Source organism: Pelophylax lessonae (genome assembly GCF_965119305.1).
Source record: "Pelophylax lessonae genome assembly, chromosome: 2".
In the NCBI taxonomy this organism is placed as follows: Eukaryota; Metazoa; Chordata; class Amphibia; order Anura; family Ranidae; genus Pelophylax; species Pelophylax lessonae.
Window position 1 is genome coordinate 363,835,938 of NC_138769.1, and position 24,702 is coordinate 363,860,639.

The 24,702-nt window shown below is 41.3% G+C and overlaps 1 protein-coding gene and 1 pseudogene across 3 annotated transcripts in view; one reads left to right on the forward strand and one right to left on the reverse strand.

Annotated features, from left to right (window-relative positions):
* Nucleotides 1-24,702, reverse strand: part of RIMS3 (regulating synaptic membrane exocytosis 3) — a 175,464-nt gene that overhangs the window by 107,573 nt on the left and 43,189 nt on the right. The window contains exon 2 of one of the 2 annotated variants that reach the window (XM_082247597.1): nucleotides 9,471-9,640. In XM_082247597.1, coding sequence (XP_082103723.1) covers nucleotides 9,471-9,640 — 170 coding nt within the window. Of the gene's footprint in view, nucleotides 1-9,470; nucleotides 9,704-24,702 lie in introns of both variants that reach the window. The other variant, XM_082247596.1, reaches the window with a different exon arrangement.
* On the forward strand, nucleotides 839-1,463 carry LOC309547684 (annotated as a pseudogene). The gene has a single exon. The product of its transcript is annotated as an uncharacterized misc_RNA (transcript).

Below are 24,702 nucleotides of genomic sequence, written 5' to 3' on the forward strand. Positions count from 1 at the left end.
AGCTGAACGTTTATCTTACATAGCTTGCAGAGCTGTTCAAACTGAACCAGGTTCATGGAAAGAGATGCAGAAACTGCCAATGCATGAGAAACAAGTATGGTATAAAGCCGCTGATGAAGAAATTACATCACTCAAAGATCTCCAGACATGGACACTTTCAGAGCTACCTCAAGGTAAACATGCCATAGGATGTAAATGGGTTTTTAAAACCAAATGTAACTCTGAAGGGAAAGTCTGTCGGTACAAGGCAAGGCTGGTTGCTAAAGGTTACTCACAGAAGTTCGGTGAGGACTATGATGCTACTTTTGCTCCAGTTGCTAAACAAAGTACTTTCAGAACACTAATGACAGTGGCTGCCATGCGTACAATGATCGTGAAACATCACGATATTAAGACAGCTTTTCTTAATGGTGATATTGAAGAAGAAATTTACATGTCACAGCCAGAAGGATATTTGAAAAAGGGACAAGAGCATCTTGTCTGCAAGTTGAATAAATCTCTTTATGGCCTTAAACAATCAGCTCGAGCATGGAACCTGAAGATTAATCAAGTTCTACTAAATGAAGGATTTACAAGAAGCAAAGCTGATCCGTGCCTATATGCTAAACAAGTAGACACTGAGTGGATGTATCTCCTAATTTATGTAGATGACCTGATCATTGCTCACAAAAACGACAATGAAATTGCAAAGTTAACAGGAGTACTCAACAAGCACTTTGAAACTAAAGACCTAGGTGAAGTGACATATTATCTTGGAATTGACATCCAGCGTGAGAAAGATGGAAGTTTCCTGTTGAATCAGAGTGCAAAAATTGAATCTATTCTTCAGCAATTCAACATGACAGAGGCGAAAGGAGCAAGCACACCTATGGATACAGTATATCCAAAGTTAGAAGGAGAAGATGATCTTCTCACATCCAATGAACAATACAGACAAGCAGTGGGGGCACTTCTTTACATTGCAACCACTACACGTCCAGACATTGCAGCCAGCATGTCTCTTCTTTGCAGGCGAGTTGATAAACCACGTCAAAGAGACTGGAATGCGATCAAAAGAGTTATGAGATATCTGAAACAGACAAAAGACTTAAATTTGAAACTATCAGCAAGTGGTGGTTTAAACCTCGTGGGATATGTGGACTCCGATTGGGCAGGTGATCACAGCACACGCAAATCCACAAGTGGTTACTTATTAAAATTGGGAGACAGTCCTATATCATGGTCCAGCAAGAAACAGATGTCAGTGGCATTGTCCTCTACAGAAGCTGAATACATATCTGCAGCTTATGCCAGTCAAGAAGTTGTGTGGTTACAGCAATTACTCAAGGATCTTGGAGAAGCAACATCAGAACCTACCGTCTTATTTGAGGACAATCAGGCTTGCATTAAGCTTGCAACAAGTGAGAAAATTAATGGAAGAACCAAGCACATCGATGTCAGACATCATTACATTCATGACTTAGTTGATCAGAAAGTGATTGTACTTGTGTATTGTGAGTCGGAAAAAATGATTGCTGATGCTTTGACAAAGCCACTAGCTAGAACCAGATTTGTGGATCTTAGATCAGAAGTGTTAGCATACAAGGTTTGTATTTAATCAGCAACAACCACTGTATGTGATTGCTGTGTGCCTATTACATTGTATGACCACTAGATGGCAGTGTTACATTTGTGAGTTCATGTTTTGTCTATGCCTCAAAAAGAGTAATAAAGAATAGTTCCTGCTCCGAAAGAAAAGCAGCGTTCAGTGAAACAACAGACTGTCTGCTTGTACTTTGTTTAGCCCCAAAAGGTTATATCTAACAATTTCCTCATCCCTGCTTTCCTGTAAAGATAAACCACTAATCACAGTTGTTCTCTCCTAGGCAGTGGGTTATTTGGTTACTTAGGCATAGGTAGACTCCGGTGCTGATGGTTATTTTATTGACAGTACATTTGCTACTGCAAATTCCATACCCTTGCAGCCTCGTGTTCCTCTACTAGTTATCAAAGCGGTTGATGGCAGAGCCCTGCAACTGGCACAGGTTACCCACAAGACTGTGCCGGTTGATATGGTGATAGGGGTTGTTCATAGGGAGTAAACCTGTTTCCAGGTTATTTCATCCCCACACTACTTGTTTTGGGATACCCTTGGCTTCAGAAACAAAATCCGACCTTTGATTGGCAGTCGGTTGAGATCTTCTCTTGGTCTCCACAGTGTGTCTCTGTTTGTATCCATGCACCTGTTAGGGTACTTTGTACCTCCTCATATTCAGTGTTGCCTACTGAATATCATGAGTATCAAGATGTATTTGACAAGGTGTGCGCTAGTACTCTTCCTCCTCATCGTCCGTATGATTGTGTCAAAGACTTGCAGCCTGGGGCCATTCCCCCTCATGGCAGGGTTTATCCTCTATCGGTTGCGGAGAATAAGGCCATGGAGGAGTAAGTTGAAGATGCACTATTCGCAAATCCAATTTTCCAGCGGGTGCCAGTTTTTTTCTGCCATTTAATACCATAACCGGTCAATACAAATCTCTGGGGATGCCCTTTGACTTGTACAATGTGCCGCTGTCTTTCAGGAGTTCATCAATGATGTCTTTCATGAAATGTTGCAGCAATGCATGGTAATCTATTTGGATGACATCTTGATTTACTGGGACTCCATTGAATCACACTACCTGGATGTCAGGCGGGTGCTGCAACAGTTACGTGAGAATGGGCTTTTCTGTAAGCTTGAGAAATGTGAATTCCACCTGTCTCAGGTTGCCTTCCTGGGCTACATAATTTCTGTTGAAGGGTTTTTAATGGACCCCCAGAAGGTTTCAGCTGTTCCACAATGGCCTTGCCCCAGTGGTCCCTGTTCCATTCAGCTTCTACTCCAAGAAGCTGTCTCCAGCTGAATGCAATTACAAGATTGGAGACAGAGAGCTCTTGGCCATTATCCTGGCTCTCAAAGAGTGGAGACACTTGCTTGAAGGTTCTGTGGTTCCAGTTCTCATTCTCACCAATCATAACAATCTGACGTATCTCTCAGAGGCCAAGAGTCTCACACCCAATCAGGCAAGATGGGCATTATTCTTGTCTCGTTTTAACTATGTGGTCTCCTATTTGCCTGACTCCAAGAATGTTAAGGCTGATGCCTTGTCTCGCCAGTATTCTGAGTTGTCCATGGAGGACTCAGTGCCCATACCTTCAGATCATATCCTGGCTGCCATCCGCACCAATGTAGCCTCTCCTGCCCAACTTGATGCTCCCACAGAGAGACCCGCTGGCAAATGTTTTGTACCTGAGGGGTTGCACATCAGACTGTTGCGCACTTACCACAATTCCATCTGGTAAGAACCAGATGTCCTGGGCTATTTCCCGTCAGTACAAAAAGCTTTATTTTTTAACATTCCATGATTGTTCTGTAAAACATTTATAACATGTATATCTTTATTTAGTATACTGAAGGGATCTTACTTTTGGTTTTAGTTTCACAAACATAAATGAGATCCTCTGGCACTTTTACATTACAAGACTGTGAACAGTGTATATAGCGATCTTGCAGCAAAATGCATTTTACACTATATTATGTATGTCAGAGAACAACTCCAAGGCTTAGCAGTATGCTGTGTAATGGGGTGCTTTATGCACAGCAAGGCTACTGTTTTTAGTTTGGTCAGGTTGGAACAGTCACAAATAGCTGAGTTCAGTAAACATCATCTGAAGCACTCATGTTTAACTCATGTCCAGCTACACAAGCTCTTAAATATAGTACAGCATACTTGAAACTTTTAACTATTTGGGCCCTTATGGCTCTCTCAGATTCTCCAGTGTGATTAGATGACCATTTTTTTTATTTTGGGGGCCAGAATTTACCAATGATTTCTTTAGGTTACAGGTAGTATCACAGTGGTACCGTAACATACTCTGTAGTCTCCTGCCTAATGTAGCCATCTGTCTCCTGTTGACCAAGTCTAAAGGGTTATCATGAAGAATTTAGCATTGGCTAATTTGAATCAATGAGGAGTAAGGGCAGGGGTGTGTTTTTAATAAGGCAACCTGAGACTTTTTCCTCAGGCAGCACCTTGTTCAGTCAAGTGAGGGTGGTAAACAGAGCTGCATGATGGCAGTGCAATATACCTACCTGCTGTCCCCTTCATTTGTATAGACACACTGTACATGCCCCACTTGTCTGTACTGAGCTGAGTGCTAATATTGACCTACCAGCACATCAGCCTCTAGCAGGCAGTGTGTAGGTTTGGCCCACTAGAGTTAATACCTTAAACAGAGTGTGGGTGGGTCCAGTGTTTGAGAGTAAGTAGGTGTTCCAGGAGCAACACATCAAGTCAAGACTTGCTGTATGATAGTGAATGGCAGTCCAAATAAGTGAATAGCATGAGCATCCCCATGAGTAAGCTCCGGTGGGCGGAGTGAAATGTGTTGGGGGTGTGGCCTGGCGGGGGTCTAGGCTGAGATTGCCATTTACTATCATACAGCAGGTCTTGACTTGATGTGCGGCTCCTGGGACATAGTCACTCTCTACTATTGCCTGGAGCATAGACAAGCTCCCTTCCCAGGCAGCACTCACAGCAGTGAGCACAGGACTTTACTCCCATGCAGCCTGAGTGGCTCATACACATATCTTTGGGTCCAGTGTCTGTCCTGCCATTGTGGATGGGCCAGGGCCGGGACTCTGCATTTCCTGCTGCCTGAGCTCCTAGGAATGAGGTAGGACAAAGGTGGAACACTTTCTTTGGTTGAACAATGGCCCTTGACCTTGAATTTCAAAAGAGCCAATTTCCAAAAACTGCGCTCTCTGCTAGAAAATATCAAATAGAAACCTGGGAACAAAGAACACGGAGGAAAAATGGGAGTGCTTCAAAAGCATACTTAACAAAGGGATTGACCAGTGCATTCCAAAGGGAAATAAATTTGAAAGAGCAAAACTAAACCCTGGGTGGCTAAACTCCAACATAAAAATGCATAATAATGCTAAAGGAAAGGCCTTCAAAAAATACAAGATTGAGGGGTCATTGGCAGCATTCAAGCATTACAAAGAGTGTAATAAGAAATGTAAAGACGAAATCAGGGCGGCTAAAATAGAACACGAGAGACATATAGCGGAAGAGAGTAAAAAGAACCCCAAGAAATTCTTTAAGTATATAAACAGTAAGAAGGCGAGGCCAGAACACATTGACCCCATAAAAGACGATAAGGGAGTTTTGGCCACAGAGGACAGGGAAAAGGCGGTAGTGTTAAATAATTTATTCTCTTCAGTCTTCACAAAAGAATTGCGGGGCTACACTAACCCAGCTTGTAAGGCCAAACTAAACAACACACCTCAGGAAATACCGCCATGGCTAATAGAAGATAGACTTAGAACTAAACTAGAGAAACTTAACATAAATAAATCACTGGATGGCTTGCACCCGAGGGTTCTTAAAGCGGAGTTCCACCCAAAAGTGGAACTTCCGCTTTAGGGAGTCCTGACCCCCTGACATGCCACATTTGGCATGTCATTTTTTTGGGGGGGGAGTGGGTACCTAGTTTTGACAGGTACCCGCTCCCACTTCCGCTCGGAGCGCCGCGGTGCCCTGAACGGAAGTTCTCCTCTCCCCCTCCCTCCCTGCAATCTTCTGGGACACGTCAGAGGTCCCAGAAGATTGCCGGCCAATCACGGCGCGCAGCGCGACTCGCGCATGCGCAGTGGGTACCCGGCTGTGAAGCCGCAAACTGTCACAGCCGGGTGCCCACAGCAGTGATGCCGGCGCCGAGGGAGAGGATCGAGGCTTCGGGCGGCCGCATCGCTGGACCGTTGGACAGGTGAGTGAATGGCTGGAACTCCGCTTTAAAGAGCTCAGCCAGGTGATTGCCAACCATTATTCTTGATCTTTGAGGATAGTTTACAGACGGGTATGGTGCCAGCTGATTGGAAAAAAGCCAACGTGGTACCAATATTTAAAAAGGGGCCGAGATATATCCCAGGTAACTATAGGCCAGTCAGCCTAACATCAGTAGTCTGCAAGAATTTGGAGGGGATGTTAAGGGACCACATACAAGACTTTAGTAATGAAAATGGTATTATTAGTAGTAATCAGCATGGATTCATGAAAAATCATTCTTGCCAAACCAATCTATTAACCTTCTATGATGAAGTGAGCTGCCACCTAGATAAAGGTAAGCCTGTGGATGTGGTGTACCTGGACTTCGCAAAGGCCTTTGACACCGTTCCCCACAAATGCTTACTGTTCAAACTAAGGAAGGTAGGTATGGACCATAAGGTGAGTACCTGGATAGAGAACTGGCTCCAGGGGAGGTTAAAAAGGGTGGTGATTAATGGGGAGTACTCAGACTGAGCGGGTGTGGAAAGCAGGGTCCCCCAGGGTTCTGTCCTGGGGCCAATCCTGTTTAATTTATTCATAAATGATCTAGAGGAGGGGATATCAAGTAAAATCTCAGTATTTGCGGATGATACTAAACTAAGCAGGCCAATATCTTCTGGGCAGGATGTGGAAACCTTACAAGCGGACCTGAACAAAATTATGGGGTGGGCAACTACATTGTTTAATTAGTACAGTTTTCATCTGAAAGAAATCAGAAGAGCAAGCAAACGCATGTTGAGAAATGAAATAATACATTACTTTACAATTTAACACATCACATCACTTCCATATGATAGTTGTGTTCTGTCGTACGGGAATTTTCATAAGTTGAGTAACCTCTTCATTTTCAAGATGATACCAGCATGCAACAAAAAACAGGCGATCATTTGTCTGATATTCTCATCGTGTGTACGAGGCTTTAGGGAGCTTTGAGGTCCAATGCAGTGGTAAGTGGACCCATATATCACTGGGTGAAGTGTATGTTATTATCTACGCAGGAGGGTCCTTAACTATATTATCACAGAAGATTCTGGCACATTGCATACAGAATATTTTTGTTATGGACCTATTTATTATGCACTATTGGTTATTGCATGGGGTATGAGGACACTAGAATGGGTCTATACTGATTTAATGCACTTTTTTGTGCATGTTTTATTACATGTTAATATCCAGTGTCACATTGAACGTAAATTAATGTATATGATATATCTTGGGTAGCGTTGCACTATTTTATGTTTTGATATTGTACAGTGGTGTTGTGGAATCACTGATTGGTGTATGCTTGCTACTCACAAGGAAGTTTACTCACTGCACTGATTGCTTTTTGTTTAGGTTTTTTAGAGGAGTACTGCCTGTTGGTTCTAACAGAGTTCATAGTAAAAAACTGGCAGTTTGTTTTTTGCTAATACTGTACAATTTTTCAGTAAATGGATTCTATGTTTGCTATACTTACAAAAAAAATACATTCTGGAAATGCATCTTACTACATTTGCTTTTCTCAAGAATGTAACAGTTTTAATATGTGCAATCCTAGCTATCTATCTATAATTTTTTTTTTTTTGCTGGATTCCCTGCTTCTTAGTGTGTGTAAGTACAGTAGGTCTCACAGGCTTTCATTTTGAGAGATCATTGGTAATATCTTGAAAATTAAACATACACATGCAGTATGCGATGAAGCGATTTGTCTGAAATAACATTTTGCATGGCTATAATCTTGCTGGAGGGGAAACCATTTCACACTTTGCCTCATGCAGCAAAAAGATTAAAAATGCCCCTGAGTAAAGGAGTGCCATTACCCAATACATCTTGTAAGGTAGATGGTAGATGAATCAAGAGTGCTGGAGATAGCAAGAAGAAGACAAGTGGCATATACAGTATATATGGGGTGTATATAGGGGGGTTACAGGAAAAGAGTATGTAGACTTATTGCATTTTATTTTTGAAAGAGTGTAATGTCAGGGGTTTCTTAAAGGCCGATTGTAACGTAGGGGTAGTCTTTTCCAAGATACAAATAAAATGGGTGTACACACTTGGTATATAGATATGGCTTTCTAAGAACCTCTAGGAACATGACCGTCTCCCTTGATTTACTAAAACTGAAGATGTCAAAATCTGGTGCAGCTCTGCATAGAAACCAATCAGCTTCCAGGTTTTTTCGTCACAGTTTAATTGAACAAGCTGAAGTTAGAAGTTGATTGACTACCATGCGCAGCTATACTAGATTTCTCACTCTCCAGATTTAGTAAATCAACCCTATTGTATTGCATCCCAATCAATAGGACATGGCATGAAGAATTATAGAAATGTCTACAAACTACACTATTACTAATATTGTAGTGGGTCCATTTAAAAAAAGTGTTCACACAAGATTCACACAACTTTCAATCCAGGAAATACACATTTTTCACTTTTCTAAGTGTATTCAATTGGAAATGTAGACCCCCTAGGTGTTCCATTAGTACACGATGAGACAGTTTGTCTAAAAATCAAAGGACATTCAGATCCTTAAAATTCAATACCACACATATCAAGTTTGCAACAGACCACCTCATTGTTCCACTTCTAGTGCAATATTATATGGAAGAATAAGATACAACTTGAATCTTAGGGCCTGGACAGCTTGATAGTATTGGAGAAACTATGAATTAAAAGTTGCATATAGAAATTTTACAGAAAAAAGTCTGGGTATCAGCCTATGAACTGAAGCTTAATAGAAATTTGTGCTGCACCACATCAGTGAACCAAAACGCAGAAGTAAATAAACAATACAATGGCTTATATGAAAAAAATGTGTATACTGCAATTTACAAGGTACAGTTCAGACCTCAAGCTACCTGAAAGGCTGTAACTTGACTGAAGATGTCTTTGCACTCAAGAAGTCCTAGACATATCAATGAACTAAACAGCTTTCTAAGGAAGAGTTGTCTAAATACTTATAGACCTTTGGCACATCTGCGCACACATGGAATTCTATGCACAAATGCACAAGGACAGGGCAGTAAAGGAAGTCCAGTACCTCTTTTTCTGCACATGCATGAGCACAGCTTGACACATGTGCAGATGCGCCACAGGGCGCTGCCAAGTCCCCAAAGCTGGACAGAGGCCTTCAGTGCATCTGTGCATGCGTTGAACCATCGACAATAGTGGTTCCGATGGAGACAAGCAGAGCCACGATCAAGCAGACTAAAGTTCCTCTTTAAACTGACTCTGTCATTCTAACAGAAAAAAAACAGGTGCCTGTAATTTATACCTGACAGCAGTTTTTTTTGTGGGTTACATAAGGCCTTCAGTATTTTAGGAACGTATAGCATACATCCTTGCTGAAACAGTTTGGAAATAAAGTCAGTATGCTACAAACAAAGCCTGTAATTTTTAGTTAGCCTAAGCAGACTGATAGGAATGAAATAGAAGACAGGAATGGTAAGCCCCGATTCCTGTAAAGCATTACTAAGAAGGAAGCACAACCATCATAATCAATCAAAAATAGGGTCACTGATAGAAAACTAGGTTTTTAACAATGTACATAAATCATAATAACACACAGAATATTTCAAAGCACAGTTTCCCCTTAAAATATTTGACCTTATCTGACAATATTGTAAAACTGAGATATCTAACCTGGTTGGTTTAGTTGTAGGGTGCTCTTACTCCACTGGGACAGCCCCACAATAGCCACCATCTTGGCTCCAAGACTAGATCTCCTCTTCTTGGTCGTGGTACTGCCAGCCACTTCTGGAGTTCCTGAGTTGCTTTTTTCTAGGTTGTACATCTCTCCACTGATGCTGGAGCTGCGAATGACATTCCTGGCTGAGGAACTAGCCTCCCCGTTGAACATTTTGGGGAGGAAAGATCTAGAAACAAGAGAGGAATACAGAAAGCACATACTCTTTAATATATTCACTGTACATATCCATAATTTCCAATACTGAATTGGCAAATAAGCTTGGCTTTCATGATAAATAATAATAATAATTGATCTGTAACTGTGGTAAAACTGGAAGGAAAGAATAAAGAAAAATAGACCTTTGTGATTAACCTCATAAAAGAATAATGCTGTCTTCTTTGTCTGAAAACCATTATAATAAGAGAGAACATAATACACAAGTATTTTTCTTTTTGTAATATCACTGCACTGCACTAAATTCTGTTACATGCTTAAATCTGCAGAACAATAGTTTTGCTTATTTCCAAAACTAAGAGATAATAGGTAGGCACACATAAAGGACTGTGCCTGCCACAATCTGTATTATATCCCTGCTTTTATTTAAACCCTACTGATTCTTGAATTTGGTGTAACTTATCTATTACATGCTTGGCAGGGATCTTGTGTTTCAAAGATACTATATTTTTGTTCTGAAGAACAAAGCTCTCTCCAGCATACAGTATATTGCAAGATTATGTAAGAATTAAGCAAACTTCATTGCAGACCTTTGCCACTGTCTGTCTATGATTTATTTCCTATTTTTTTGCATGATGCAAGTGGGAAGGACTGTCTGGTATAATTACGCAATCAATCCCAGTGTTTTGAGAAAAACCACTGGGAAAAGCAATGAGCCAATCATACGATCAGGACATTATACTCCTGGTACATTTTGTACATAAACAGTCTACAGAATGCCCCCCAGTTATCGTAGTTAGAGGGAAGTAACATTTAGGGGCCAATTCAAAAGCAGCTGTGCTGCTCATTTATGAAACACAGCAATGTTCTTTATAGATGTGCTTAGTGCTCTGCCACTGCCAGCTTTACCAAAGTCTAAAGATGACAGAGTGCTATTAAATAATGGGAGTTTAAATAAAAAATAAAGGATAAAGGCAGGAGGAGAGCCTGTCAGTGTCAAAGTCACACAATCACTATTCCTCCAATCACAAGGCTCTCCCTGTTGTGCCAAGTGGTTTATGAACTGCCTGTGAAAAGTGAATGTTGGTGTGTGTAGCCAAGTGGAGTGTCCACTCACTGTGTTTAATGAGACACTGAGGTTTAGAAAATAATAGGTGATAGTTGATTGAAATCAAATGTAACTTTTACTAACAATTACTTACAAGATGACTTGTCTTGCATTTACAGTATATATGTTATATGGATTTTTAGCAAAAAATATGTAATGGTATGGTGTCAATATTATTATTTTTTTTATTTTGTTTATTTTTTAATGTTTGTAGGTTTTTAAACAATATTATATCTCTTTTTACTAAATGCATACAATCTTTGTTTTTTAAATAAACATTTAATGCATTGCACAATATTTTCAGTACACTATGAGTTTTCTAAAGAGATATAAGAGCAGTATGTATCCTCTTTAAGACACTCTGGGGCTGATTTACTAAATCTGGAGAGTGCAAAATCTGGTGTAGCTGTGCATGGTAGCCAATCAGCTTCAAACTTCAAGTGATTGTAAAGTCTTGTTTTAAAAAAAAAACTAATATTTTATACTTACCTGCTCTGTACAGTTGGTTTTGCAGAGAGTGGCCCCAATCCTCATCTTCTCGGGTCCCTCTTCTGTGCTTATGGCCCCTCCCTCCTTGCTATGGGGGCACCAGAGCCGAGTTACAGCTGCTTGTGTCCATTCACACACAGCACCGTGACCCGGCCCTGCCACCTCTCTTTCCTGATTGGCTGACTGACTTTGATTGACAGCAGCAGGAGCTAATCAGCCCACGCAGCTGTCTTAGCCAATGAGGAGGGGAGTCCCAGGCAGCTGAGACACTCCTGCAACATTGATGGATAAAGATGGGCTCAGGTAAGTATTAGGGGAGCTGAGGGAGGCTGCTGCACACAGAAGGTTTTTTATCTTAATGCACAGAATGCATTAAGATTAAAAAACCTCCTGCCTTTACAATCCCTTTCACTTTGTTTGCTTTGCACTCAAGTTTTAGTAAATCAACCCCACAGTCTCTAATTAAAAACTTCCAGCAGAGCCATTCAGAAGAAGAGGCTGTGAGAAGATGATGATTCATTACAATTCACTTCTTTGAATTATTTACTTGATTATAAAGCTTCATGCACACAGGCATAAAAAACACCACTTGTACCGGCGTACAGCATATTTTTAAAATATTTTTTATGCCTTAAAACGCAGTTCTATGGTAGCCTATGCGGCCATGCATATTAGATGTTTAAATCAGTATTTTAAAAGCAGCATTTCAAAAATGCCCTGAAGCTGCCTTTGTAGAGGAGCTGATAACCATATTTTATGTGTGCATGCGCATAAATATGCGCATATGTGTGTAAATTTATTCCAATGGCCAGAATAAATTAACAACCTTGCCAGTTGAATGAGTTTTTGTTCAACGTCATATGCCTGTAAACATGCATAAATGCATGTAATTATGCATCAAAACAAACATTTTTACAAATTGCAGTGGTCCCTGAGGATGATAATGATGTGGTAGCTGTCTTTGTGTTGGAGATCTGGAGACATAAGTGATGGGAGATTCTCTAACTGTTGTCCAACTAGCATGGAAGGGAGCTTCTCACCTACAGAAACTGTGGTGTGGCACTGGAACTCAGAGTCAGCTTAATTACACTGAACTTCCGTCCCTCCCTAGTAGGGATGAGCTTTGAGTTCAAACATTGGCTGTTTGCTCGTTTGTCAAATGACGAACAAATGGGCTTCTTTGCAGGAACTTCTAGATCCTGCATTATCATGGACTCTGACCTCTGATTCCAATAAATCACCTTGCTGACCAGGGGATTTGAGCCCACAACCATCTCAATTGCAAGCCTGGTATTCTACCACCTACGCCACCGTCAAGCCTGCTTAGGCTGAACACACTCTCCCTAACTTTTATCTCATCCACTGTGTGTAGGGTGAGATAGAAGTTAGTTAGTCAGGGAGAGTGTGAGAAGTCTAAGCCTGCTTGACGGTGGCGTAGGTGGTCGAATACCAGGCTTGCAATTGTGAGGTTGTGGGTTTGAATCCCTTGGCCAGCATGTGATTTATAAGTGGAATTTTATAGTCAATAATACATTGCTGGCAGGGTGAGAGATTTTTGCTTTTTAGAGTTTGTTGAAATCAGGTACTGCAGTGTATACCACAAAGTTTTATATATATATATATATATATATATATATATATATATATAGGCACTTCAGTTTATATGTTTATGTCAGTATTGCTGAAAAAAACGGCTTGGGGTTCCCCCTAAAATCCAAGCACACAGCCTGGCTGGCCAGGACGGGGGTGGGACGAGCTCCCTCCCTCCCTCCTGAACCATTTAACAAGGAGGCTCCCAGATCTCACTGCTCCTGTAAAAATGATTGTTTTAAAAAAATATATATTTTTGCATTGTTTTATGTCCCCCAGGGCAGTACCCAGGTCCCCATACACTTTTTTGGGCCAATAACTTGCATTTAAGCCTTTAAAATTAGGACTTTTGATTTTTCATGTTCGTGTATCATAGACGTTAATGGAGTTTGCATGTTCGCTAGAACATTTACCCTGTTTGAGATGTTCTGGTGCAAACCGAACAGGGGGGTGTTTTCTGCTCATCACTACTCCCTAGCATTTTCTAATCTGGCATGCCACCGGACCTCATACAACCAGAAGTGGTAATCAGATGCCTAACCTGACTCTATGCTATGCTATGGTTACTGAGCCCTGGTTTAAACTAGCTAGAGAATCCCAGACTGAAAAGGACAGGGTTAACTAAAATAGCAGGAGCTATATATCAACACAAGTGCTATAAACAGGCTCACCTACTAATATGCAACAAGGTAACCATTAAATACATACAGTAGCACAGAGCTAGCTAGCTGGCACTGTGCACATGTAATAATAACAATAGGACAAGTATTTAGATATATACTATATTTGCATAATAGTCCCTTCTGGGTTGGGGTTTAGCAGAATGGATAGGACATGTGACTGAGACTTTCTCTGTCTCTCCACTTCCTCCTTCTGGGGTTTCAACGCCAACAACCCAGGGACAGGAAGTGCATACATAATATAATTAAAGACATTTTGCAAATTCAGAACGGTAGAGGGCATCAAATCCCTACAGTATAATTAAGCAAGAAATGGTGAATGGTGAACACTTTCACAGCTGGATTGTGTAATCTATTGGACCTTCTATTTTCCCCTGCGATGCTGTGCTCCATAAAATAGCCAGTGAGCCAGTAAAACAGTGAGCATTTGCTAAAACAGATAGGATGTAATATTCAGCCATACAGTACCTGTATGCATCTATGTGGGTGGTTGCTTCTGTTACCCCCTATGTGATCTGGAATCTTGGTTTAGGCACTATTCAGATTTCTTAGACTTTTTTTAGCACAGGTGTGTTGGCACATAAGTAAAAATCAGAGCCCTCAACCTTAAAATGCTGAAATGCATTTGGCTTTAGGTAGAATAAGAACTGAATCCATTAACCTTGGGCCTTTACATGAGTGTCCAATATTCTTACATTATCAGAGCTTGATTTAGAGCCCATCCACACTAGCGCGACTTGTGAGGCAACTTGTGTTGCCCCAGGTAGCTTGACATAACAAAAGCAATGTTAATCAATCAGTGCCGTCTTAATTGGCACTACTGAAGTTGCTCCGACTTCAGAAAAGGGCCCTGTACTACTTTGAGGCGACCTGTGATCCGACTGTCCCATATACTTCAATAGGAGTTGCCTCCTTATCTTAATTGACACGACTTGTTATCAGACTTTCCAGGAAGAAGAAAGAGATTAGCCAGGCATTCCCCACAGACAAAGTCGCCTGTCTCTTCAAAGTAGTGCACAAGTCTCTTCCAAGTCTCTTCCAAGTCTCTTCCAAGTCTCTAAACAAGTCTCTAAACAAGTCTCTTCAAGTCACGGGGCGACTTTCTGGTAGTGGTAGTGTGAACCAGCTCTTAAAGATTACTTTTCTCCATGCAAAATAATATTTTCTTTGGTTGGCTTTTAAAGAAGGTAGGAATGCTAAAGGAAATACTAAAAGAATCGGGGAAAGACATTTAACACATTTTATTTTCATCTGTTTCAAATTACCTAATTCACAATTCATTATGTTACGTACAGAAATTTACATTTAGAAATTGTTATATTACTGTAACTTATGAGGAAAGTTCATCAATTCACAAAAGGGAACTGCAGACATGTTTTAGGGCATGATAAGTGTGATTCATGCATTTGCTAAATTTACATTTCTTGCATTATCATATCAGGCAGTGTGAAAACATAATGTTTCTCTTTCATTTGTATTTCTTTGCATTGCATTATTGTAGTGCAAGAGAGAAAAGCAGATGACAAGGCCTTAAAGGAGTTGTAAAATCAGAAGAGTTTTTTATCTTCATGCATTACTTGGCTCCCGCGGCTGTCAATCAAAGTCAGTTAGTCAATCAGAAGAGAGAGGGGGCGAGGCCGAATGGCAGCTAAGTGTCTGAATGGAGACACGGCTCGGGTGCCCCCATAGCAAGCTGCTTGCTGTGGGGGCACTCGATAGGAGAGGGAGCTAGGAGCAGCAAAGAAGGACCCAAGAAGAAGAGGATCCAGGTTGCCCTGTGCAAAATCAACTGCACAGGAGGAGGAGGTAAATATAACATGTTTCTTATTATTTAAAAAAAAAAAAACGAGACTTTACAATCACTTTAAAGTGTTAAACTGCTAAATACCTTTTCTCATCCGCAGTATATAGCAATCTTGTGACTTGTATCAGTCTCTGCTTAAAGCTTGTAGGAGGAGTTTTAATTCTCCCCTGATCCTCTGTCTGGACAGTGCTGATTGGCTGTGTGCTAATCACATGCACTTTCTGAAAAAAAACAAAATTCTCTAGCAATACACCCCAAACTGAGCATGTGCAGCCTGACTCCTAATACTCTGTTCTCTAATGAGATAAATTTGAGTCAGTTAAAGAAGAGGAGGATCAGAGAGAGAGGATCACAGCTTATATACACAATGCAGAGGATTAACCCCTTAGGTCCCACAGTGAGTATAACAAGCATGCTTTACTGCATATACAGACTAATTTTACTGGTGTGGGTTTAGTAACACTTTAAATTAGACCTTACATTAAAGTTAAAGAGGTTGTAAACCTCAAAAAAAATAAATAAATCAATAAAAACCTGAAAGACAAAGGCATAATGAGCTAGTATGCATCGCATACTAGCTCATTATGAAATACTTCGCTTAGAACGAAGCCCCCAAAGTGACGCCCCCACACCACTGACACAGCCGACATGTTTACCTGTTTTTCCCCTCCGGGTTTGCGTCCTCCAGCCATCTGATTGGCCAGAGCCACGATTACATCACTCTCACGCATTCACGGAGACTCGTGCATGCATGCATGGAGCCGCCGTTTACGACACAGGGCTCTGAAGGATCAGCACAGGCGGCCGTTCCTTCAGAGCGCATGTGCCAAGTGATGTCACTGGCTGCATGCAAAGTAAATATCTCCTAAACATGCATGTTTAGGAGATATTTATAGTACCTATAGGTAAGCCTTATCATAGGCTTACCTATAGGTACAAGTTACAGAGGAAGCTTTACTCCCTCTTTAAGGTGGACTAGGGAATTGCCCAATTAATTGTAAATTCTGAGGTTTTATTTTGCTCACGTTTTGTTTTACATCTAGTTTTTAATTTAAAGGGGATGTACTTTATAATGGTTTTGCACATTTGTATTTGTTTTTTTTTTTCAAATAATTATGATCAGGACTAAATAATGTAAAAACATGTTTCTATTCTGACCACTGTATCTTGTGCACTGGACTGTATGTTATATGATTCTGACCATTGCACCCTCTATGCTGCACCATATACAGTATGCTGAGCTGTATGTTACATAACCCTTAATATTGCAATTTGTACATTGGGCTGTATGTTACAAATACACCTGCACCCTGTATGTTACATACTCCTGACCCCTGTGCCCAGGAGCGTAACTACAGTACACTACACTACACTTGCAATTGCAACTGGGCCCCATGCTCCAGGGGGCCTGTGTGGCTCCCTTGTACACCTGGATAGGAGGGGTGGCAGGGACAACATGTAGAGATATCACTGTCCTCCTTTTTCCTCCTGTAGCTGCAAGGGGAAAATGGAGGAGATTGGTTCCTCTGTATGCTGCCCCCGCCACTCCTCCTATCCAGTTCACTTGTGTTCTTGTGTTCTGCTGTCTCTTGGCCCCTGTGTGCTCCACTGGTACCCCCTCCCCACTGTGGTCCCTCCCCTCTCCTGCCGGCTGATGCAGGGGATGTGTCACAAAGGGCCCCGCAACAAGAGTAAAGGGCCCCAGGATCAGTGGGAAGAGCCCCAGGCTTGAAGGGAAGGGCCCCGGCCAGGGGGCCCTTCATGGTTTCTTGCACCAGGGCCCTGAAGGTTCTAGTTACGCCTCTGCCTGTGCCCTGTATGTTACCTATACCTGACCCCTGCATCATGCATGTTTTAAAGTTGCTAATTAACCTTAGCTATTAAAAAAACATATATTTCAGACAATGTGTTAGTTCTATGTCTTTATTACCTGTACAGAAAAGTATACAGTATCTAATGGAAGAGTTTAAATAATTTCTCCTGAGGTCTGTATCAGTGAGTCTCTCACTTATAGCACAGTAATTAAAGCATATTATGTAAGTACAAGGCATAGCAAATATGCACAGATCCTATATACATATTCCCCCTTAAAGGAGAAGTCCAGCCTAACACTAAAATCACTACATCTATAGACATCCACAATCCAACACTAACCTATCTAACCCTGTAAAGAACAAAATCAATAGACTTACCTTTTTTAAGCCGATCTGATCCGGTCTCCAGTGGTGGAAGCTCTGCAGAGGACACAGCCGACAACAGCAGTGAAATGAATGGGGAGTGACATCACCCATAGACTTATTATGGGGCTTCCATTGTTGGATGTGTCTTCTGCACCTGCCTCCACAGCAAAGTCGTGGCTGACAGCTCCGTGTGGGATTGGGTCAGATCGGCTTCAGAAAAGGCATGTATACTGATTTCTTCTTCACAGGGTTAGATTGGTTAGTGTTAGATCGTGGATGTCTATAGCTCTAGCGATTTTAGTGTTAGGCTGGACTTCTCCTTTAAAGCCGATCCCACTGTCAGCACAACATGGCCATTCCCACTGTTTGATGCTTTGCACTGTGCATTATTACTCTCCTAAATGTGCTCCAGGTCTTTCACTATCCTAGCTTCTTACATATTAAGAAATGGAAATATAAATACTCATATTTATGCATGTCCAAATAGCAAAATGCTAAAATTCAGATGATTATGGCATGACATACTACAGTTATTGTAAAAAAAAAAAAAAAAAAAAAAAAAAACATATCTGATAATGAAGACTAACCAAAAAAAATTACAATCTTTTTAATGCAGGAAGAGCTTTATAACTGTTCAAACAGATACAAAAGCTTGCTTCTTATAAATACAGTAAATGCACAATACTTCTTGTACCCCATAATCAGAGAAACTTTAGATCGGCTCCTCATGTAGCAATCCAAAATATTGATTTAAAGGGGTTGTAAACCCCCTTTTTTTTTTTTTTTAATAAAAACAGGTAATACTTACCTACTCTGTCCAATCGCTTTTCACAGAGAAGTCCCATTCTTCCTCTTCTGGGGTGTCCCGTCGGCGTTCCAGGCCCCTCCTCTTCATTGGGTGCACCCATGGAAAGCCGCTTTCCATTGGGCACCCGTACAGGGTCGGTCTCGAGTCCCAATCTGGGTCCATTGACACAGACAGAAGGACTCACCCCCTACTCCCATGCCACTGGGTTTGATTGATAGCTGGGAAGCCAATGGCTCCTGCTGCTATCAATCTGTCCAATGAGGAGAAAAAGAGCGGCTGGAGCCGTTGTGCTTGTGTACATCGCTGGTTTGGATCAGGCTCAGGTAAGAAAAAGAGGGGGTCTGGGGGGAAGCTGCACCATAGAATGTTTTTCACCATATTGCATAGAATGCATTACTGTAAGGTGAAAAACCTTGAGGCTTTACAACCATTTTAATTAAATATCAAAAAATCTATTTTAAAAATAATATAAAAGCATCCACACTAAAAACCATTAAACTATTTTGGTTTTTAACAAGGCTTTTTGTATGGAACAATAAATATTACCATATACACTCATACGTCATATGGACTTGATCATTTTATGTGATTTTTTTTTTTTTACAGACCTTTTAAAAGAAATTTTTGATACCCCAAAAAAACCTGACGTTTTTGACTGCTACATGAGGTACTGATCGTAATTCTTTTTTCTACAAAATTGTTCCCTTACTAGAAGCAGCACACCTCCTTGACTAGCTTAGCACTGTGACTACGGCAAAACATACACATTACCATTCAAATTATAGAACCTCTTCTGCTCCGCCAGCACTATCTATTTGCCAGCAGCTGGAGCTGTCTTATTAGATAGTATATAGCTTTATGTTTAGCAGAATAGAAGTGGAAAAAATAATGAAAATAACTATATAATAGCACTATAATGGTCTGTTTTTCCCGCAGTAAAATACACGTTTTTCCTGCAATACACGTTTTATGGTATGAGAATGCATTTCAAATAGCAATCCCATTTATTCCAATGTGGTTAGTTCACGTCTATACATTGCAGGTTAGTGTGCTTTTCAAATATAGGGCATACTGCAATTTTTTTTGGTGTATGCGCATTAGGCAGGCCATTTAAAAGACAAGATTAATTCACCCATGTACCCAGTAATACATTTGTAACATGGGAAAATCATAGTTTAATTTGAAGTTTTCTCTTATTTAACAATGAATGAACAAAAAACACATATAAAACACACAAATGCATATAAATTAATAAATAAGGCTTTCTTGAAAGAGCAATGGTATTCCTGTTTCCAACTGCATGGCGATACTTCAGGCTGAATCAGAACCTAGACAGAGCAGCCAACCACAAGTACACTGTGGCATCTAGCTTGGCCGTGGTGCATACATAGGTAAGTGGGTTGTTGACCACAAAGTCTGCACCACACAAGTAGTCCTTTAGCTTTTCTACCAACATCCACTTTAAGGTCAGAAACTCCAACTTGTGAGTGAGGCACAATCTTTTGGCAGGGGTCAGACTTCTGCTCACATATGTGATTTGTAGCAGATGTCTAACATGCTCATTGATGTGTAGTTAATATGGTTTAAAGGGGTCAGCATAGGCCAGCACCAGAGCATTGGTTACACTCCTGTTCAGCTGGTGAAATGCCTGCCTGTACTGATTTGTCCAATGGTCTCAAATAGATTCTCCACGCTTTCTGGGTCCTTTACTTGGCTTATTTAGCTTGGGTGCATCCATGTCTTCCTCCTCATTCTTTAACAACTCGTTGTGGGGTTGGACCATTTTAGCAAACCCTTCAACAAAAATGACCTTACTTCAGTGACATTATTTGGTCTAGGTCAGGAAGTGACAGCTTCTACCCTTTTTTGGGTTGGTGGTGACTCCTGCTGCAGAGACAACATGCTTCAGATAGGTGACTGAGGGTTAGTAGAACTGACATTTCTCAGATGACAAATTTTAACGCTTCCTAATGGAGTGTCTGCAGTACCGTTTCAAGGTGCTGCTCATGTTCCTTAAGAGTCTTCCCAAAGAAAATGATATGAAGATACACCATCACCTCAATCAAGTTTATATCCCCTTTGGTACATTCCAGTAGCCATTGAAAGGTTGCAGGGGCTCCTGACAATTTTTGGGGCATTGTATTACATTAAAAAAAAAAAACCCAGTGGGCAGATGAAGGCAGTCCTGTCCTCTGGGTGCATGTAAATTTGGTAATACCTGCTTTTCCAATCTAACATGCTGAACCACTTCACCCCTGCAGAGTGTCCTCAATCCGTGGAGTGGTGTATTGGTCAGGAATTGTTCTCCGAGTGAGTGTTCGATAATGGATGCCCATTCTGAATGAACCATTCTTCCTCCTTACCACCACTATAGGGGAGGGCTAAGGACTTTGTAACTCTCGGATAATCCCCATCCGCTTCAACTCAGCCAGTTGCTCTTGAAGATCTTCCAGATTTCCCAATGGAATTTACCAAGCTCTCTCCCTAACAGCTTCTTGAAGTCGAATTCTATGTTAAACACTCTTAGCACAGTCCATGTCGTAGTCATTTTTTGAGAACAACTCCCGTCATGTCAGGAGCTGTTCATTGACTCCCTCCCTCTACTTGGGCGATAATGAGGAGTTTTTAAGGTCTTCTGATATTTCCTCTGTGGCTACCCCTACCAGACCCTATGGTGCCACTGGAATAGCTGTCTTACCTGTCTAAGCAACATCCAAGGTTTTTAGCTTTACTGGGAGACCAGTATTGTTTTGAATACTGACATGGATCTTTTATTGATTTTGCTGCAAGGCCTTAGTCGATACTACTTTGGGAATCAGCTCCACCCCAGTGTCCTCTCCCAGAGAATAGGTATCAAGGGCAACAAAGGGCCTGGATGGGTTCCAGGTGTCTCAGATGTAAACGACTTACCTGGATTTCAGCATTCTTTCTTCAGAGCCGAGTCTCCAGAGCGTTCCTACTCCTTTCATTGGGGCCTTCTGCTCCTGCAGAACATGTTGTTAGGCCTGACGTAGCTGGGGATGATAATCTTTGACTGATGAGTCACTCTTCATGGCTATGGGGGTGAGTAATCTTCTCACTAGATTGGTGTTTGTTCTGCAAAGAGTTCTGTTTTGCCCCAGGAGTTTGAGGGATACACAACTGCTAAGGTATTGAATGTCTCTGTTTTCCTGACAGTAAAAAGGACTGAACATCAGTCGGATTGGGAGGTACCCATCATATAAAAATGTATATGTTTTGATACCCCAAATTTTAAAGTCTTCCAACTTCCGTAGGGGTATATCTTTTAGATACTTATCATAAAAGTCTTAATACAGTAAAGTCACGTGTGCCCCTGTGTCCAGCAGAACCTTGGTCTAGACCCCTTCTACTTGAGTTTGGACTATTAGCATGGGACCCACTAATTGATCATGGAACTTTTTCATAGTGGGTTTAGCAGAAGCTAAACTCTCTTAGCTTGCTCTCTTAGCTTGCTTCTGTTTTCCTCACTGTTCAATAGCAATTCTGGGGGAATGTTGTGTATTCCCATGCCAGTCTACATGAAAGCAAAAACTTTGAGCTGGGCTGCTGGTCAGGAGTCACAGAGGAGGCTTGCTTTGGTACTTTGGGATCCTGTGGTGGCTTCTTCAATTCTTTAGATTGGAACTCACTATGATGAATTGGCTCTGAGTTGGCTCCTTCACTGTGATCCTTTGAAGTTTCCCTCCAGCTTCCCAGGGAACAGTTTTTGTAATGCTTTCAGAACTTCAGCAGTTAGGTTTGGACACAGTCTCTCCGTTAGGGAATTGTACCCTGAAATGCCCTGCTTCCCCAAAATGATAACATCTTCTTGCTGGAGGTGAAAACATGTCCCCATATTTGGTTCCTTTCTCTGAATTTAGAGTGGACATAGGTCTGCTTTATAACTGTCAAAGGCTTTGGAATGCTTGCATGGGCCTCCATTACTTGTATCATGGTTTTTTGCATCTTGAACTGTGTCTGTGCCAGCTGGGTCAGCAAACCGGGTGCTACTGATTCCATTGAGGCTCTTGAGTTAGATGTGGTTGGATGTTAAACTTCTAACTCCACTGTTGACTTATCATTATCTTTGAACAGTTAACCCCCAGTTAACATGCGATAAGCTACAGCTGGGTTCATGTTGGCTTTTTCTGACTCCTTATTAAGGCTAGTGGCACTTAAAACAGAGAAATTCCAGATGAGCCCCCACATGTAGCGCTACCCCCTCAAAGGAACCACTGATTAGGATGGGTCCCTTGTTCTTTGCATCAATCTTTAAAAAAAAAAAAACCTCATCCCCTCTTACACACTAGGTTGAGTGTACAAATAAACAATATCACAGGAATTTGCTGTAGGTTATACTTGGTACCCAGCAGTAGCGCTATATCAAAGAAAATGCATTCACCAAAAAGGAAAACTTAATTTATTGTCACCCAATATTGTTAGTAACTAGGCAGGCATAAAATGGAATTACACTGGTAATACCACAATTTAGCATACAAAGTGAATAACAGTAAGTACTAGGCATAAGATGAGGTTTGGCATCTAGATCAGCATAAACAGTAACAAGGCCACCCCAAGTTATGAGCAGTAGTAAAGTTGAATCTACCGAGTGCTGGAACTATACTGCCAGAGTGCATTTATGGTGGCGATGCAAGTCCTAGACTGACTGGGTATGCACTGTCCAAAAGAAAAGGAGGATGGTAGCGGAGGGGCAGGGGATCAAAAAGGGGCTTGCAGAATAAATATTACAGGGAGGGCAGTCCTTTGAAATATTCTTATGTTGGCTATCATTGAGGCCTTTTAAGAGCGTTAGTGCAATTAACAACAGTCCCAGTTAACCTGCATTCAGTATTTGGTAGGTTAAGTATAGGTAATAGATAATCTCGACACAGGTGCAAGGTAGAGGTAACTCACATGTAGTAAAAGGTTTGGTATAATGCGGGTTGGTATAGGAGCAGTCTAGGTTTGGAAAAAGTGCAGTATAGGGTACAGTATGGATTGGGTACACTTGGTGTACTACCCATTGGCTCAGTCCCTGCTAGCAGTATCAGCAATGGGGGAATGGCCCTCTTACTAGTCCCCAGAATTCTGCAGTGACCTGTCACGGTAGAAGGAGGGGCTCCTGCAACCTCTCCCCAAAAGCTTCCAGTGATCTGTAGTGTAACCATTATAGTTCCTGAAATCTCAGTGTTCTGAATAGAAATCTATGGGCTTGCTTGGCTATAGCTCTCCCCCTGCAGGCCGGAGGAGGATTGTGCAGAATAACATCAGTATCCCAGTAGAGGGAGGGAAGAATAAAAAGCAATGTATCCATCTCCATATTGCTGTAGCCAAGCACCTGGCTACATCTGCATTACATGATGTCATCAATTAGAGCCACAGAATTAGTGAGTAGTGGATGACATCCCCTACCTGCTGTTTGTTTACAAGTGACAGCAGTGATCAACTAAGCTGTCACTGCAATCAATCATGATCCACTCTGATGGAGGATCAAGTGGGGTACCATTCAGCTTGAGCCACAGTGGCTGCTATGGCATTCATTTTGCCTTAAATAATTTTTTGTCTTTGTTTGAGTTAGAAAAATTTCCTATCACCTCCTGTAATAACAGGCAGTAAGGGAAAATACCAGCAATAACAGCGTTAAAAAACTTTCCCTGCTCTATCCAAAATAAAATGAAATGAATTGTTTGGAGTTGGGCTTTAATGTTTTCAAAGGCCACCTACCACTGGCACATACTTGCAATGTGGCTGAGGTCACTGAAGGAACATTAAATATCTTACATTCAAAGAAAAATTTAAGTGGAGCATTCCATATCCCACTTATTTCTGGCGTTTGTGTTGTGGAAATTACTGAAGAGTATTGTATGTCTGCGAAAGCTCTCATTTATCCAGGTCAGTGTATAGCTAGTAGCAGTCAATCACACCAAGTGATACTAAACCCAAAAGCAAACATTAATTATATTCCAGCTTACCAATTTTTGGGCCTGGTTCCACACTAGTGTGATTTCTGATGTGACTTGGATCACACAGAATCGCAAGACAATGGAAATAACATTGTTTTCAGTGGTGGCTGTTCACACCAATGCAGTGCAGTCCCGATGTGACTTTGGTTAAGGGTCCCTTGCTACTTTGGAGCAATGCAGTGTGCTTTAGGGAACACATCAGGAATGCATGTACATGTGTTTTTGACGCTATTTTTTTTTGCATTATTTTCCCCAGTTCAGTAGTAGAAGTAGTACCCAGTCCATAAAACCGCTTACAAAAATGCACGCCACCAAAATCATTTAAAAATTGCACAAAAATCACACAGCCCCTGCACTGCATAGTCATATCTGAAACTGCTTTTAAAACTC